Below are 14,376 nucleotides of genomic sequence, written 5' to 3' on the forward strand. Positions count from 1 at the left end.
CTTTAAAGGAAATGCTTTTAAGGAGAAAGTAGCATATGGGGGTTAAATTGTAGGTGTATTTTGATTGTGTCCTCTAAGCCCACTTTTATGTACCATATTATTGCAGACATTGGAGTCCTTTCTATTTTCACTGTACCTCCACTCTTCACAACAAACAGCCTGGGATTCCACATCCCACAGGCTGTTTCGGCCCTTGTTGTTCAATCATTTGCTAGAGCAAATGTTCTGTTCATGTTTTTACAGAAACTTTTCTCAGAATTTAATTTCAATAAAATATCAGACTGGGAGCCTTCGGCATCGTTCTATACATTCAGTTTGAATTGCCTGGGTTCAGTTAACAGTCTGTGTGTATTCGAGTGAAAATGGAGACTTTTGGGAAATGAATTCCGGGCTGCATCATTTCAGAAACGCTCTTCTTTCTGTGTAAACAGGGTAAACACAGCGTTTCTAAAACAGTGAGGACTGCACATGCAAGCTTTTGTTCATCCAGAGTGCTGTTTATTCTGTCAACTGAGACACACTTCTTTCACACACACCTGGTACTGAGGCCAGTACAATGAAGGTCAAGTTTAGAGGCTTGAATGTTGACATTGTACTGCTCTCTATATGTGCTTGTGTGCGTCGTTGTATAGCTCTGCCACTTGGCGACGGGCTTTTTGGTGTTTCTGTGTGTCCTGGTCAGAGTCCTGGTGAAGGGTTAAGAGGTTATGTGAGCTACAAAGATTCCTGGTCTGTTTCAGGTGTAGTTTGATGAACCCAGCTCTTTCGAACAGTCCCATATCAAGTTTGGACCATACTTGAAAAATTTAAAGACAAATCAAAATAATCAAATGAATCTAGGTGTAATTTGAAGATAAAAAAAGTGTTTTTCACACTTCAAACTGGGCTTTCTTTCATGAGTGTAATGGTATCTAAAGTCAATCGTATCAAAATTAATTGTATCTAAGTCTGTTTTCCTGGTGTTTGTTGGTTGTCTTGCTCTCCAGATGCCCTCAACACGAGGAACAACCAAGTGATGTGCACCACCATTAAAGTCCTGCAGCATCTGGTCATGTCTGGCGACAAGGTCGGGGAAGCCTTGGTTCCATACTTCAGACAGATCCTCCACATTTTCAACCTCTTCAAGAACAACAAAAGTGAGTTCTTTCCGTAATGTTTTCTGTTGAGACGGGCGTGTGAGTGTTTCTCCATGCTTTCAAAGAGCATGAGCTGCTCATGTTTAGACCCTGGTGGTTTGGCGACAGCAGTGTGAAAACTTCTTTTAGGTGAAGCTGGGAGATTGCAGGCAAGGAAATGCTATGCTGTGTTTCAGTGTCTCATTTTAGTAGCGTGTCAGAAGCAGAACTATTCTGTTTCCTCCCTTTTTTCCTTTTCTGTGGATTCAGTGTGTGCTCCTGTCCCTAAATCTTTCTTTTTCACTTTTTCTTCATCCGCTTCCCCTTAAGCATCCACTTGACAAAGAAGCTCAATTTTGTCTTTTCCGCTGTCAGTCAGTCCGCATTGTGCCGGGCTGTTGAGGAGGAGACTTTGTCCTTGCTCTTTCTGAAAGCCTCCACCTGGGTGACACCGGGATCTGGACAGATTGGCATCAGATAGGCAGGACTCTTTGTGCGGCTGTGTCAAAGCACTTAGCATGGTGTGACATGATGTGGGCCCATTGACAGCTTAGAGGCACAACTAGTCCTGGGCGCCACGCAGTCACTAGGATGTGGAGAGTGACATTGTGAATCAATCATTTAAACACAAGCTTTAACAGGAGAAAAACACCAGGCTTTAGTCTCTTAATCAATATCCAATTTGAATCTCTTGTCTTTTTAATTCGTTTACATTATCTGTCACTATTTGCTGAGGTCTAAAAAAAGAAGGAAGCGAGCCAAAAGAGATAACGTGGAAAGACAAAGGACGGAAGAGAAAAGCTTGCCTTATTAGCGCGTGGCCTTATGCAAATCTCCTCTGTAAATTAGCTGTCAAATCAATCCCCTAAAACGTTTTGAAGCGTGAGTTTCCTCCTCCACAGCGCAGGCGGAGGAGCTGGCCGGTGAACCCCACCAGGGATACTTCTCTTTCTGCTTGCTAGTTACCGTGCCGGCCTGTCTACCTGCCTGCCGGTCTGTCTGTCCTCCTCTGGCGAGCATCGATTAAACCTGAGCCAACCTCTCACCTGGCAGACAGCCCCGCTATTGACCTCTCCCAGAGAGACCCGTCTGGGCCAGAGAGGGGTCCACACAGCTGCCAGCGCCGAGGACCCAATCAGCTAAACAAGAGACGCGCTTCCTGCTCAGCAGTTTGGAGGTCTCCAGTAGAGTTTCTCTCCTGTAAAGTTTTCCTGGAGTTGAGCGCGAGAATATTAGTTGTCACTTTCACGTTAGTGTCTAACTTATTAGATACGTAGAGATGGATAAGTTGATCGGTTTCTTTGTATTCTCGTCACCATCTCGAGGCTTCCACTTTAAATAAGCTGTCAATACACGTTGTGCTTCACCTACCACTCCCTGCCGGCACAGAAAGTTGCCACTTCAAACACAGAGATTAGATGCTTATTCGTTTTCTTTCAAACACAGCGAACAAGAAACTCTGTTTTTTTTGTTGTTGTTTTTTTTCATGTTGTTCTCTCACACTGGCTCTCTGTGTGTCTCTGTCGCCTCTGTTTTATGTCTTGTTTATATCAATATCAAAGCCTTCATTGAAGTCCATCTATTATCTAATATTGCTTATACACACACACACACCTCACGGGCCGACCCACGCTCAGTCGGCTGTCTCAACCGGAGCCAGCGTGCCGCCTCGAGCAGACAGGCGTAATCATTGTGTTTGATACAGTAGAAGACACAGAGGACTGTCTGGTAGTGTGTGGTAACATCTCCCTTTGGCTCTCCCACACTGTAACTCATAGAGCTCGCATGGCATCCCTCTTATCTCCTCAGCCACAACGGGGCTACTGTCCGGTACGCGCCAAGTGTGTGCTTGCGTGTGTCTGTGCGCGTCGACAATTGTGTACATCTGTCATGAATAGATCTGTTGTGTCCCATATGCAGCTGTTGGCTTCAGTGCAGACGGAGGCCCGAGCTCTCTGTCTCCATCTCTCTCTCTCTCCCCCGTTCACTGTTGCGGTTGTTGGCCTGCCAGCCCCAGGCACATAATGCTCCAGTCATCTGCTACACGCTCTCACACACACACACACACACACTGACAGACTCACATGTACCGCCGCCGCACACTGTCCCAGTTGAGGCTGCGCAACCTGACTCTGTCCCCGTCTCAACGGTTGTCGGAGCTGTGAATCAATAGGCTGACAGCCACAGCCGCAGGGTCAGGGCTACTGTTAGATATCACCAGCATCTCATCATGGGACAGATCCCCCAGGCTGTGTTCGCACGCTCCCGTTGTGTCAGTCCCGCGCCGAGACAGGGTTGTGACCTGTTAAATTGGTCTGTATACAGGCCTTATCTGAGCCACTTTTCCAAGGTCAGGGCCGGAACTTAACAACCATCTCCAGAATGGACCGCCGGATGTCCTTTCCCTTCGAACCCCGGACCTCTGACCTAAAGGCTGACATCGCGGAGTCTGAGTGGCCCCTTTTTGGGGCGTGGACCCCTGAAGGACTGGCTCCATTGTTCAAAGAGAGAGAGAGAGAAAAAAATCTCCGGTTTAACAGCAGGCAGCTGGCTGCCATTCTCACCGCCGTCACAGTAATGCATCATTTTGAAGAGCACAATAATGAGCAATCACATAGTATCACCGTCCTTGATGTACCGCTTTGTCTTCTGAATCAGCTCTCAGCTTTTGTTTGGTTTGCTCCTTTTGTGCATCAACCGTGCGCGTGCGTGTGCGCTGACTTGCACGCCGCGGCGCGTCTGCGATGCGACGGCGTCGAGGGCAGTTGAGGAATTCCTCAAATGTGATTTGCGCCGCTCTCTTGTTTACTTGCCGTGATGAATCTTGCCCCTAATGAAATGCAACAACGTTCCTTAAGAAGGCGAGATGTGCTCTGTCATCCAGCAAATTCCTCTTCTTAGCCCGACGGCGAAAACTCATCTACTGTACGTCATATCGGGAGGCGATACGGGGAGCTTCTCCGGTTCCAAAAGCAGTATTGATCTGTGGATGAGGGTGAAACGGCGAGTAATGCCAAGCAAGTCAGGTAGATATGAGTAAACCATGGTAAATTGGTGAATAAACTGCTCATCCTCCCTGTTTTAGTCCCTTATTTACACATAAATTGGCACAAAGTGACCCAGGCTGAGCTGTGACTGTGTGCTCTTTAGCAGTTTCACACAAACAGGTACGAGTATAAACACCAACGTGGCAATCAGAGGATGACCTGCGCTCCAGTCTGAGCCAGAATATACAGATTCTTTTTTCAGATTCATTATGAAACCCAATGTTTCCACATTTAATTACATTGCTTAAATTAAAGATCCTTATCATACGAAGTCAGATATCCAGATTTTAAGCTGATAAAAAGAAAGTTCATCTAATTTATCCTCTACTTGAGTTTAAATTAATTAAAAGAAAGTTTAATATACGTGACATTATGTGCTGAGAGACACAAACAGCATCTGTTGTTCACCTGATATGAGCCGGTGCTTTCTTCTGTTTGAATGTCGATGCATTACACAGGCTGTTCAAGTCAACGGGTGAAAAGATTTTCTTCCTTTCAGCTTTTCTATGACAAACGCCATTCAAGTAACACATGCGTAGCTGAGGACGATGTAAAGGGATTTTTTTTTTTTTTATGACGTCTCCAGCCTCTACATCGCTGTGCATTGTGTCTGAGAGCAGGAGATGTTTGTCTGGAGGGCTCTCCTGGTATTTGTTCAAGCTCACATTGTAGCATTGTTGTTGTTGCCCAGATAATTTTCCTCGCTTATCTGTAAGGTGTAGGTCCTTAAACGCCTATTCATCACTGACAAACACTTTCCCTCACGCACGCACACACACACGTACACATACATACATTGCATTGCGCGCGCGCACACACACACACACACACACACACACACACACACACACACACACACATACACAGCAGTGATCCGGTTCATTTGGCCCTCTTTTATCTTCCTGCTAGGAATGTGGCCAGCTATGATAAGGTCTCACCCACATGCATTGCTGAACCTACACACACACACATACACACACACACACACACACGCACGCACGGGTGGTGATAGTGGCTCTCTGTCTTGTGTGACTGGGCGACTGGTGAGGTTTTTGTGTTGTTGACAGATGTGGAGCTATGGCTCGCCACACCGCCATTCCCTCAGGACGCCACCTTATCAGTGTGTCATATGACACACACACACACACACACACACACACATACACGCCAGGCTGGTCATTTGTATGTATATAGCAGATCAGTTACAATCCACCTTGATTTTGTTGTGTATTTCGCGAGAATGGAGGAAAAATAACTGAATAAAGAATCAAGGAGATCTGGCTGAGCTCACCTTTGCCACGACCCACCCGTGGGTGTTGACAATAGGACAAAGACAACCAGGAACGAAAACCATGCTGGTGCGATCGTCATTCATTGAGATAATCATCACGACCAAACACACACAAGGAAGTTGCATGAAAATCAAAGCATTATTTTTTTTTTTTAACTGACTTTAATCTGACAGAAGGCCAAGCGTATGCCCCTGCACTCAACCACCTGTGCTCCTGTCCACAGCGCCACATAATTCTCTCATTTACTGCCAGAGCACCACACTGTTGCGTATATGGCGTTGGAGTTAATTCCGGGGGATTCCCATTCACAAACATTTGCTTCATTTAATGACCTTTTCCAGCTGCCATTGTGAAAAATTAATTCGCCGCCATGCCTTCTCCTGTGTACATAGAGACACAATGGCAGCGGGAGTTGTGCAGACAGGCCCACGCGCACACACAACACACACGTAAAACCTGTGGCCCCCATGTAATCCATCATCCTCCACAGACACACCGGTCTCCTTTTCCCTGCGGTACGACAGAACACACACCTCATCCTCAGACCTCCCCCCCTCCTCCTTCCCCATGTAGCCCTCTCCAACTGGAGATATCTATCTATCAGACAATCCCAGCTTGCCAGGACCCCCTCCGCTATTAAAATATGGAGAGAATGGGAGAAAAGAGAGCTGGAAGAAGGGATAGCATGAGTGAGCAAGAGATGAGATCCAGGTAATACGAGGCCCGTCTGTTCTTACCTGCTTCACCGTTAGCATGCTTCACAGCACATAATGACTTTTTTTCTCCCTCCCTCCTTCTCTCCTGAAGCTTAAGAAAAGACAGCAGGTTGAGGGAAAATAGTGGGAATATATTTTTATATTATTGCGGCCCCCTCCCCGGCTCCCCCAGCTTCCCCGTATCTCCCTCCACTCTGATACCTCTTCCGCCTGAGGATATGCCCACCTGGCTCTGTTAATTTCTATTGTCAGCAGGTCTGAGGCGAAGCAGCCAATCAGGCGCGCGCGTCAGCCCTTGGGCCTGCAGTCACTCTGCGGCTCCAATTTAAAGGTCAGCTGATAAGCAGCCAGATTCATGCATAATCTGAGCTGCTCTGCAGTCACACGGGCAGACTGCTCAATGAAAACACACATCCACCCTCGGAAGACACACACCTCATACTCCTCGGTCAATAATTGTCCCTCTCAAACTTTTTTATGCGGCAGTTTGTGAGTGACGTGTTTTATGTGTCCTTTTCCAGGAACAGATGGTATTTGTGCCTCAGTATTGTTCCATCAGGTCAGAAAATGTACTTTTACTAATTGCTTGAGAGGAGAGCCTCAGCAAGAACTTGGCTTTGTGTTTGTTGATTTGTTCATTAATTTGTACATAGTGCCTCTTGCAATGTGAAGCACTTAGGGGAATTATGGGATCCACTCTTTAAATGGCACAAAGCCCTGAGGCTGGCAGCATGCTTAAAATGAAATAAAATTTGGCGTCCTTGCCCAGGCAGTTTGCTACTTTAACAAGCAGCACTTAGTTTGCTGCAGTGTGCAGAGGCTGCCCTGCAGAGCCTCCACCTTCCCCGCCGTCTCGCCGCAACTTGTTGTGCACCTCGGCTTGTTTTCCCCCCCGAACCTGTCATTTGTTAGACCCCCAGTTAGGAGCTGTCAGCAGGATACCGCGATGCACGCCAAGCTTATTGTCAGTCATATATAGTTTTGTTTTTCAGCAAACTCTGTGAATGCAGTTGAACAGAAACTATTTTTGAAGTAAAGAAACAAATCAATAATTATTTTGAACAGTGACTATTGTCTCATTACTTTAGGATGTCTTGCATGACTGTGAAGGCTTTGCTGGGCTGTGGACACATTGAGGGTCAGTGTAGTGACTGATTTACATTATGTAAAGCTGAAATGACTTGTTTTGTTCTGCTTGAGTTAATCAGTCGTTGTGATCATACGCACAGTCCTCTGGGGGAGTGTACTTTTCGGCTATCAAGCAGTACTCTGCACAATACCTTTTTTTAAAGAAATAGATCAATAAACAGATGTCTATAGGAAGAAGCAGCAAGAAAAAAAAAGACACTATGATAAAGTTGTTGACCATGTCAAAAAAACAATACATTTAATTAATTTTATTATCCAAGTCGCTGGTTTAACCTTCTCAAAAGAGCTCGCAATATTCCAAAAGCCTGAATTCGCCGATAGGAATCAAGCAAGGAGCAAGAGAAAGCAGCTCAGCGAAGCTCTCAGATGGATGGGATCCGGTTAGATGACGATGTATGTATTCTTAGTATGGAGCCAGAAGTCGTCATTCTCAGCGGGGCTCCTTCTTTCATTCCCTCTAATCCCAGTAACACTCAATTACTTAATTGGATGAGTTATGAGGGCCCCGTCCTCTCTCCGTCCCCTCCCATCTCAATGAGATTAACGCTCTCTGTAATTAATGAATTTGGGGCACTTTGAAACGATTTGCAGGATTGTCCCGACTCCGGGGGCCTGACATATGTAACACAATTATTGAGCGGTTGAAATTAGACAATAGGGTGATATGAATAGCGGCAACACTGACCGTGTTTGTCTCCGACAGGTGATCGACCACAAGCCCCTCCGTTCGCTGCTTTGCGGTCGTGAGTCATTGTTTGAATTTGTCTGTATGAAAGCGTGTCCTTGCATGGTCCTCTGCGTGTGCTACGGCCCCCGAATAGCGAGCGGCGGCGGCGGCGGCGGCAGGCCTCTTACCACATCATTGTGTTTGACATCTCCGCGGGCGGCCGGCGACAGAACGCCGGTGTGTGTGTGCAGACATTTGTCCAGCCCGCTCTGGATCAGCGTTCGCACCCGGCGCCAGGTTTGCCTGTCAGCTCTCATAAGCAGCCACACCTTCACGCGCAGGTCGGCCGCTCCGAGTGCCGGGGAAGGGAAATAAAACACAATTTCACAAAATAAATAACAAATGGCATTTCTGCAGCCTCGCAAACTTGTTGTCCCGGTCAAGGACAGCCGCGATGAATAAGAGAAATACATTAGATTTCGATTGTCCATGTCAGAATACTCACAAGGCATTTACATTTCCGGGTCACAGTCTGGATTTCTTTCATGGTTCTCCAAAGTCTTTAACTGATCTGGGATATTTATCACTTGTTTTTGGCTTCTGTAAAACAGCAATAGTGAGAGTCTATTTGGCTGCAACTTTTTTACAGGTTTCACCACTGCAAGTTATTGCAACTTGCGCTGGAGAGTTTAGTTTTAGAGCTGTAGTTTTAAATCTCAATGATTTCTGACCCATTCAGGACAGAAGCTTAGGCCCCCTGCATTCAGCAAAGGAAGTAAAATAATCGTAAAGGTCTTTAGATATAAAGCTCTCCTCAAACACAGAAAGTAGCTGAGTGCTTTCATATGAAATGTAAAAAAAAAATGGATTAAATATATATGTAAAACAAAAAACATCATATCCGGTGTTTGAAAAGCAAAGATTAAAAGATAGGAAATCAACATCAAAATGAAGAAGCAAGTGCCCACATGTGGTAACTGCAAGTAGAGAGTTACAGTAGGCAGTAAAAATCAAAACCTCTTGCAGGAATCAATTGAATTTTGAAGCTAAAAATTGTGAATATTTGTGATTTTGCAAAGTATTACACTTTCAAACATTGTTTTCCAAAGAATTAAGTTAAGAATTAATTCACCATGGTGAAAAATAATGTCTTCAAGTATCTCTCAACAAGTCTCTAGCTTTCAAAACTCTGAAGTATTTAATTGTGTGTCCTGTTCAGGGTTGAAAATATAGGCTAACATCATAATAATATTTTTTACAAAGGTGCTTCTCCCATACGAGCTTTCAGTATGTTATGAATCCACAGAAGCAGTAAAAACTGCTGCTTGAACATACTTTTTATATTATAAATAACAACATATCACATATAAAATGTGGCATATTTTAAATTATTTTCATGTATTTAATTTGCTGGTCAGCAACACGAATCATTAGACTTTGTTTTTAAGAAAGAAAAAGAGAAAAAAAGCTCCTGTTGACCCCGGATAAATGTTAATATGCGGGTGTTGCCGTGCTCAGCCTCGGCAGCAGAGCAGATTGTTGGAGAAGGGCTTGTTGCTATTCATATCCTTAACTTTTGAAACCTAATTAAGGAGTGAAACAATAGCACTCACCTTGTTTTTTTTTTACCCGGCTCTTAATTCACTGTGCGGGGAGAGCATGAGAGGAGCACAGCGTGCTTCGTAAATGAGGGTCGACCCTGTGAACTCCGTGTAACCTAATTATGCTTGACCATCCTCTAATAGGAAAATGACTGAGGTCAGGAGGAATAAAGGCTTGTTTTACAACCGTGCTCGGGGGGTGTGAGGGGGGACTGGGATTTCTATTTTTGATTGGAAATATTGCGATCTGCTCTCTCTTCACGTCGCATCATAAATCATCGTGTTTTCACCAAATTAAATTTGGGACAATTTCTTCACATCTGGCATGTTGTGAAGTTGTGTTTTATATAATCCGATTTTAGCTTGGATTTCATCTTATTTTAGAAAACAGCACAATGTTCCTTTTATGCCCTCCCCTCCATGTTGAATCCCTGCTGCTCAAAGTAACCCTCTTTTAAACTCAACGACATCTTTCAGTGTTACACTTCATTTAAGCTCCGTCTTGCCAAACTGCCTGCTTTTTTTTTTTTTGCCCTCAAGCTCCAACCTTCAACTTTCAGATATATAGACACATTTTAAAAAGAAGAAAAAAACTCCACAGCAGTAACGTGTTCGCCTGTAAGCTGCCTTGTATGGCGTAAAAGGTAAATAAGGTAAATATCACTTGGCTTTATTCACAAAAGGCTGAAATTCAAAAATAGACGCTAACTCTTGAACGTGCTCGCGTGCAAACTACCAGCAAATTGTGAGTCAAGGAATTAATCTGCATGCAAAGTGCTTCAAGCACTTAGCCTTTCCACTGCTGCAACATTTCTAATAGTTAAATTTAATTTAATAAAAAAGAAAATTAATTTTTAAATAAGGCTTCTGGCAATCTACAGTGTTGTATTTTAGGATGTACATTGTTCACTGTTTGAATAATTAATTTATTGCGGCTTCATCTGTAAATAATATTGTTGCCACAGCATCTGCATGCACAGAGGGCCACTATCAGGACCTGCGTGTGTGTGTGTGTGTGTGTGTGTGTAGTGGTTGGGTTCACAGTGGCTGCTGCGCAAACACTGAGAAAATTCCCACAGTACTGCCTTATTTACTTTCAGGATCTGTTGTGTCACACAGGCATGCAGGCAGACACACGCACGCGCGCACGCGCACACACACACACACACACACACACACACACACACACACACACACACACACACACACACACACACACACACACACACATCCCGCCGGTGCCCTTCAGAGTCAATAGAGGTGATATAAACATCAATGTCCGCTTTACACCCCTGCATGGAATCTGGAGTATGGCTGCTATGATCTGTCTGAGATCATATTTTATAGGTGGCTGCTTGTTGTCTCTTCTAGGTTCTCATCTTTCACATGACCTCAGGAGTTTGTACATGCGGCGACATGCGATGCGACATCAGAAATGCCCCTCTGAAGCGACTCTGTGACAGACCGTTGGGTTATATAGTGGTGAAAAGAGCGCGGGTGTCTCCAGTGTGGAGCTGAGCCTCCTTCATTAATATGGCGGTCAGGCCCAGTTGTTACACACAAAACAGGCCTGCTTTTCTTGTGTCTCATCCATTAAAATTAGCTTCCATGAGCCGATCACGTATATCATGTTAAAAAAAAACATGACGAAAACAACGTGCGGTCAAGGATGGTGCATGTTGTCTGCTGGGATATCGCTGCTCTTGTTTTTTTTTCTTCTTTTTTTTTTCTGTATGTTCACAACCACATAATTACCAATATCTCACCTTCAGTACCAAACAGTGTTTGTGTACTACATTATCTCTTGTCCTCTGTGCTTGCTACCACTCTCCCTGCTCTTTTTTGCAGCCGTGCTGGGTTTTTCGCTTTTCGCTCGCTGAGTCCTGTGTGCTAAAAGCCTCTGCGTCTTTGTTCTCCACGCAGGCCACCCATAATGCCGTTCCACTGTTGACCCCAGCCAGATGAATAATTCACCTTGAGGACTGTGACAGCTCTTGTAATGTCCTGACCCTCCGACTGTCTGCACTCCCGGGACACTCCACACACTCCCGACGGAGATGCACCCATGGTTACCTCCCCCCCCCCGACCGGCTCCAGCCGCCTCCCCCCATCAAATATTTAGTCAGAGTGGATGGAGAGGCGAATCCCCTCTGACTTCCACTCGCTGTTTCACCTCATCTCGCTCCCTCCTCATGCACCGCGTGTCCCGCTTTTTCTTTTCAACCTTCCCTTTTTTCCGGACGCAGAGCGAAGCAATGAGTGCCTGAAACATTTAGGTCTCTGCCCTCGCTGAGTGGCCTTGTCAAACATGCTGAAATCTCAGCTCCGTGCTGGGCAGCAGCTGCAGTGAGGGCTGTTCACTGTAGAATCTTTCCTAGATAGATACTGTGTTGCTCGTAATGCTTTGATGTCAAGCTGTTTTCCGGCCTCCTGTTCACCTTTACTGCTTCTAATAGTCAAACACACATATCCCTGCTCTTTCCCCCCCCTCTTCCGAAGAATGAGTGAGTGGAGTTTTCGGTTTCTTTGGGAGGTTTTCTCTAAATGCTGTGACTTTCTTCTCATAGTTCAAGGTCGATTACGTTTATTGTTTTTAATTTTTCCATCACTGTTACAAAACAGCCGGTGAGCATTAAATTTTCCCAAATCGGCCTCGTTAAATGAGGACCATTGTGCCAGGCTGTGCTCAGTGTGAATGGATCTTTTATTAGTTTTGATGAATTGTTGCTGTTTATACATGGCGACTCAAATGATAATCTTTTAACAGAGATACAAAGCAACCTCCACCAATATAAACTCTTTTTTTCCAAAAAACAACGCTCATTTAATTCAGATTTTCTTGTCAAGCTCTTTCTGCAAAGCTACTTTATGTATTTTTCTAACATGGCTGATTTTTTTTTTACTCATTCTTCTATTAATAATTAATACTTTTAAAGAAATACTGGACTTGAAAGAAATTATTTAGGGGCTTTAACGGATCTATTTCTGTGTCTGGTGGTGCGTGCAGGTGTACAAGCTCCAAACTGAAGTGTGTGTGTGTGTGTGTGTGTGTGTGTGTGTGTGTGTGTGTGTGTGTGTGTGTGTGTGTGTGTGTGTGTGTGTGTGTGTGTGTGTGTGTGTGTGTGTGTGTGTGTGTGTGTGTGTGTGTGTGTGTGTGTGTGTGTTGACCCCTGTGGGGTCGCAGTCTGCTCCCGTGTGTTTGTCATCACGGCTTTTGTTCCCCCCCCACAGTCCTGCTATTCTGGGCAGATAAAGGTCATCTCCCCCTCAGATGCCGGCACCTTAAGGATGCTCAGATCATAACCGCGCACGCCGTGTGCTTTAACGGGACACGAGGCTGTCATTAATATTCATTTTGAGCCGTCTCTTTAGTTTGTTTGGAGTAGACATAGTGGCGCACATTCGTTCAAGTCCAATACTTGTGAGGGATAGTTTCTAAATGTTTAGGTAATAACATATGGAGACTTGTGCTGTTTCCATGTGAACAAAAAAAAAAAAAAAAAGAAATGTTGATTCTCTGTGTTTCTAATCAGTGTGTGTGTGTTGGGGGTGGCTCAGGCTAACTCCAGCCGAGCTGAAACAGATGCTATAGTGTAATTTAAGTTAGGCCGTGCACTTCTCCTCCAGCGCCGAGCTATGTGACAGTTGAAACAGGGTCACTTGCTCCCTCCTCTATTTATGTCTTCCTATGTTCCCCTGACATATGACGGCAAGCTGCTGGGCGGCTCGTGGAAAGCCGACCCCGCGCGGCATCGCAACCCCGCGCGCCCCAACCTACATGTATGACAAAGTGACCCCCGTATTCTTGTAAAAGGCCTCCGCCTTACTGGAAATTACAAGGGGAGGGAGATGTTTTTCGGTCACCTGACTCCATATGTGCGGAGGGACGGAACAGCTGCTTCGACGCAGCGGCGAGGATAAGCTTCTCCAGCTTCAGAGGAGAATAATAAGAGAGGGAAGCATATGCCGCGAGACGGAGCTCAGTGGTCTCCACTCTGGCGGCGATGCTTTCAATTTGAGAGTAGGAGTCGAGCTGCTGTGGAGCGCAGGCTGCACTGCACCCAGTCAGGCATCTGTGTGGGAGTGTCACTTTTTCTCCACGGGCTCCGGAGTATCTGCGACCCGGCACCCCTTCAAAAAGCTAATGTACATATCGATCAGGAGTCCTCACCCAACAGGACGTCTCGCAGTGGCTGCAGGGGGATAGATGAGTAACGTTGATGCAACAGCTAAAGAGCACCCGTCCCGAGCTGCCTGCGAGCGACGACGGCTGTTCCCTGCCTTTGTTTGCAAGTTTCTCACTGTGTGTAAACAGAGATTTGGCTTCCCATATGGCCGTGCGCTTGTTTATACTACTCAAAAGCAGCAGTCACCACAGGGTGGGCTTTTATTAAAGAGCCGTAATGAGTGAGAGCCATCATAAGCCAGCTTGCCTATTGATTACCAATAAAGAGCACTCAGTGGAGATGTGCCGTGATCCATAGATAATGCTTTGCACAGGGAGGCTCGTCTTACCCAGGTTCAAGACTCTGGAGTGCCGTCTTAAATTTAGTTGGGAAATTTGAATAAACTTTGCAAATGGATTTTTTTTTTTTTTGTAAAATAATCTTTTTCAACTTTTTCAAACAAAAACGACAATAAGGCTTTTTAAAAAAAAAAAAAAAAAAAAACATCACGTCTTAATATATGCTAAATACATGAAAATCAACGAGGACATGATTGAAATTTTTGGGCAGGATTTCCTGAATTTGTAAAAATGAGGACAATTTTTAAATCTCCTGTTGATACA

At 45.1% G+C, this 14,376-nt stretch overlaps 1 protein-coding gene across 1 annotated transcript in view; it reads left to right on the top strand.

Annotated features, from left to right (window-relative positions):
* Positions 1-14,376, top strand: part of pacrg (PARK2 co-regulated) — a 133,574-nt gene that overhangs the window by 78,650 nt on the left and 40,548 nt on the right. Inside the window, exon 3 of the mRNA XM_030117026.1 lies at positions 987-1,136. Coding sequence (XP_029972886.1) covers positions 987-1,136 — 150 coding nt within the window. The remainder of the gene's footprint in view (positions 1-986; positions 1,137-14,376) is intronic.

Source organism: Salarias fasciatus, chromosome 19, assembly GCF_902148845.1.
Source record: "Salarias fasciatus chromosome 19, fSalaFa1.1, whole genome shotgun sequence".
Classification (NCBI taxonomy): domain Eukaryota; kingdom Metazoa; phylum Chordata; class Actinopteri; order Blenniiformes; family Blenniidae; genus Salarias; species Salarias fasciatus.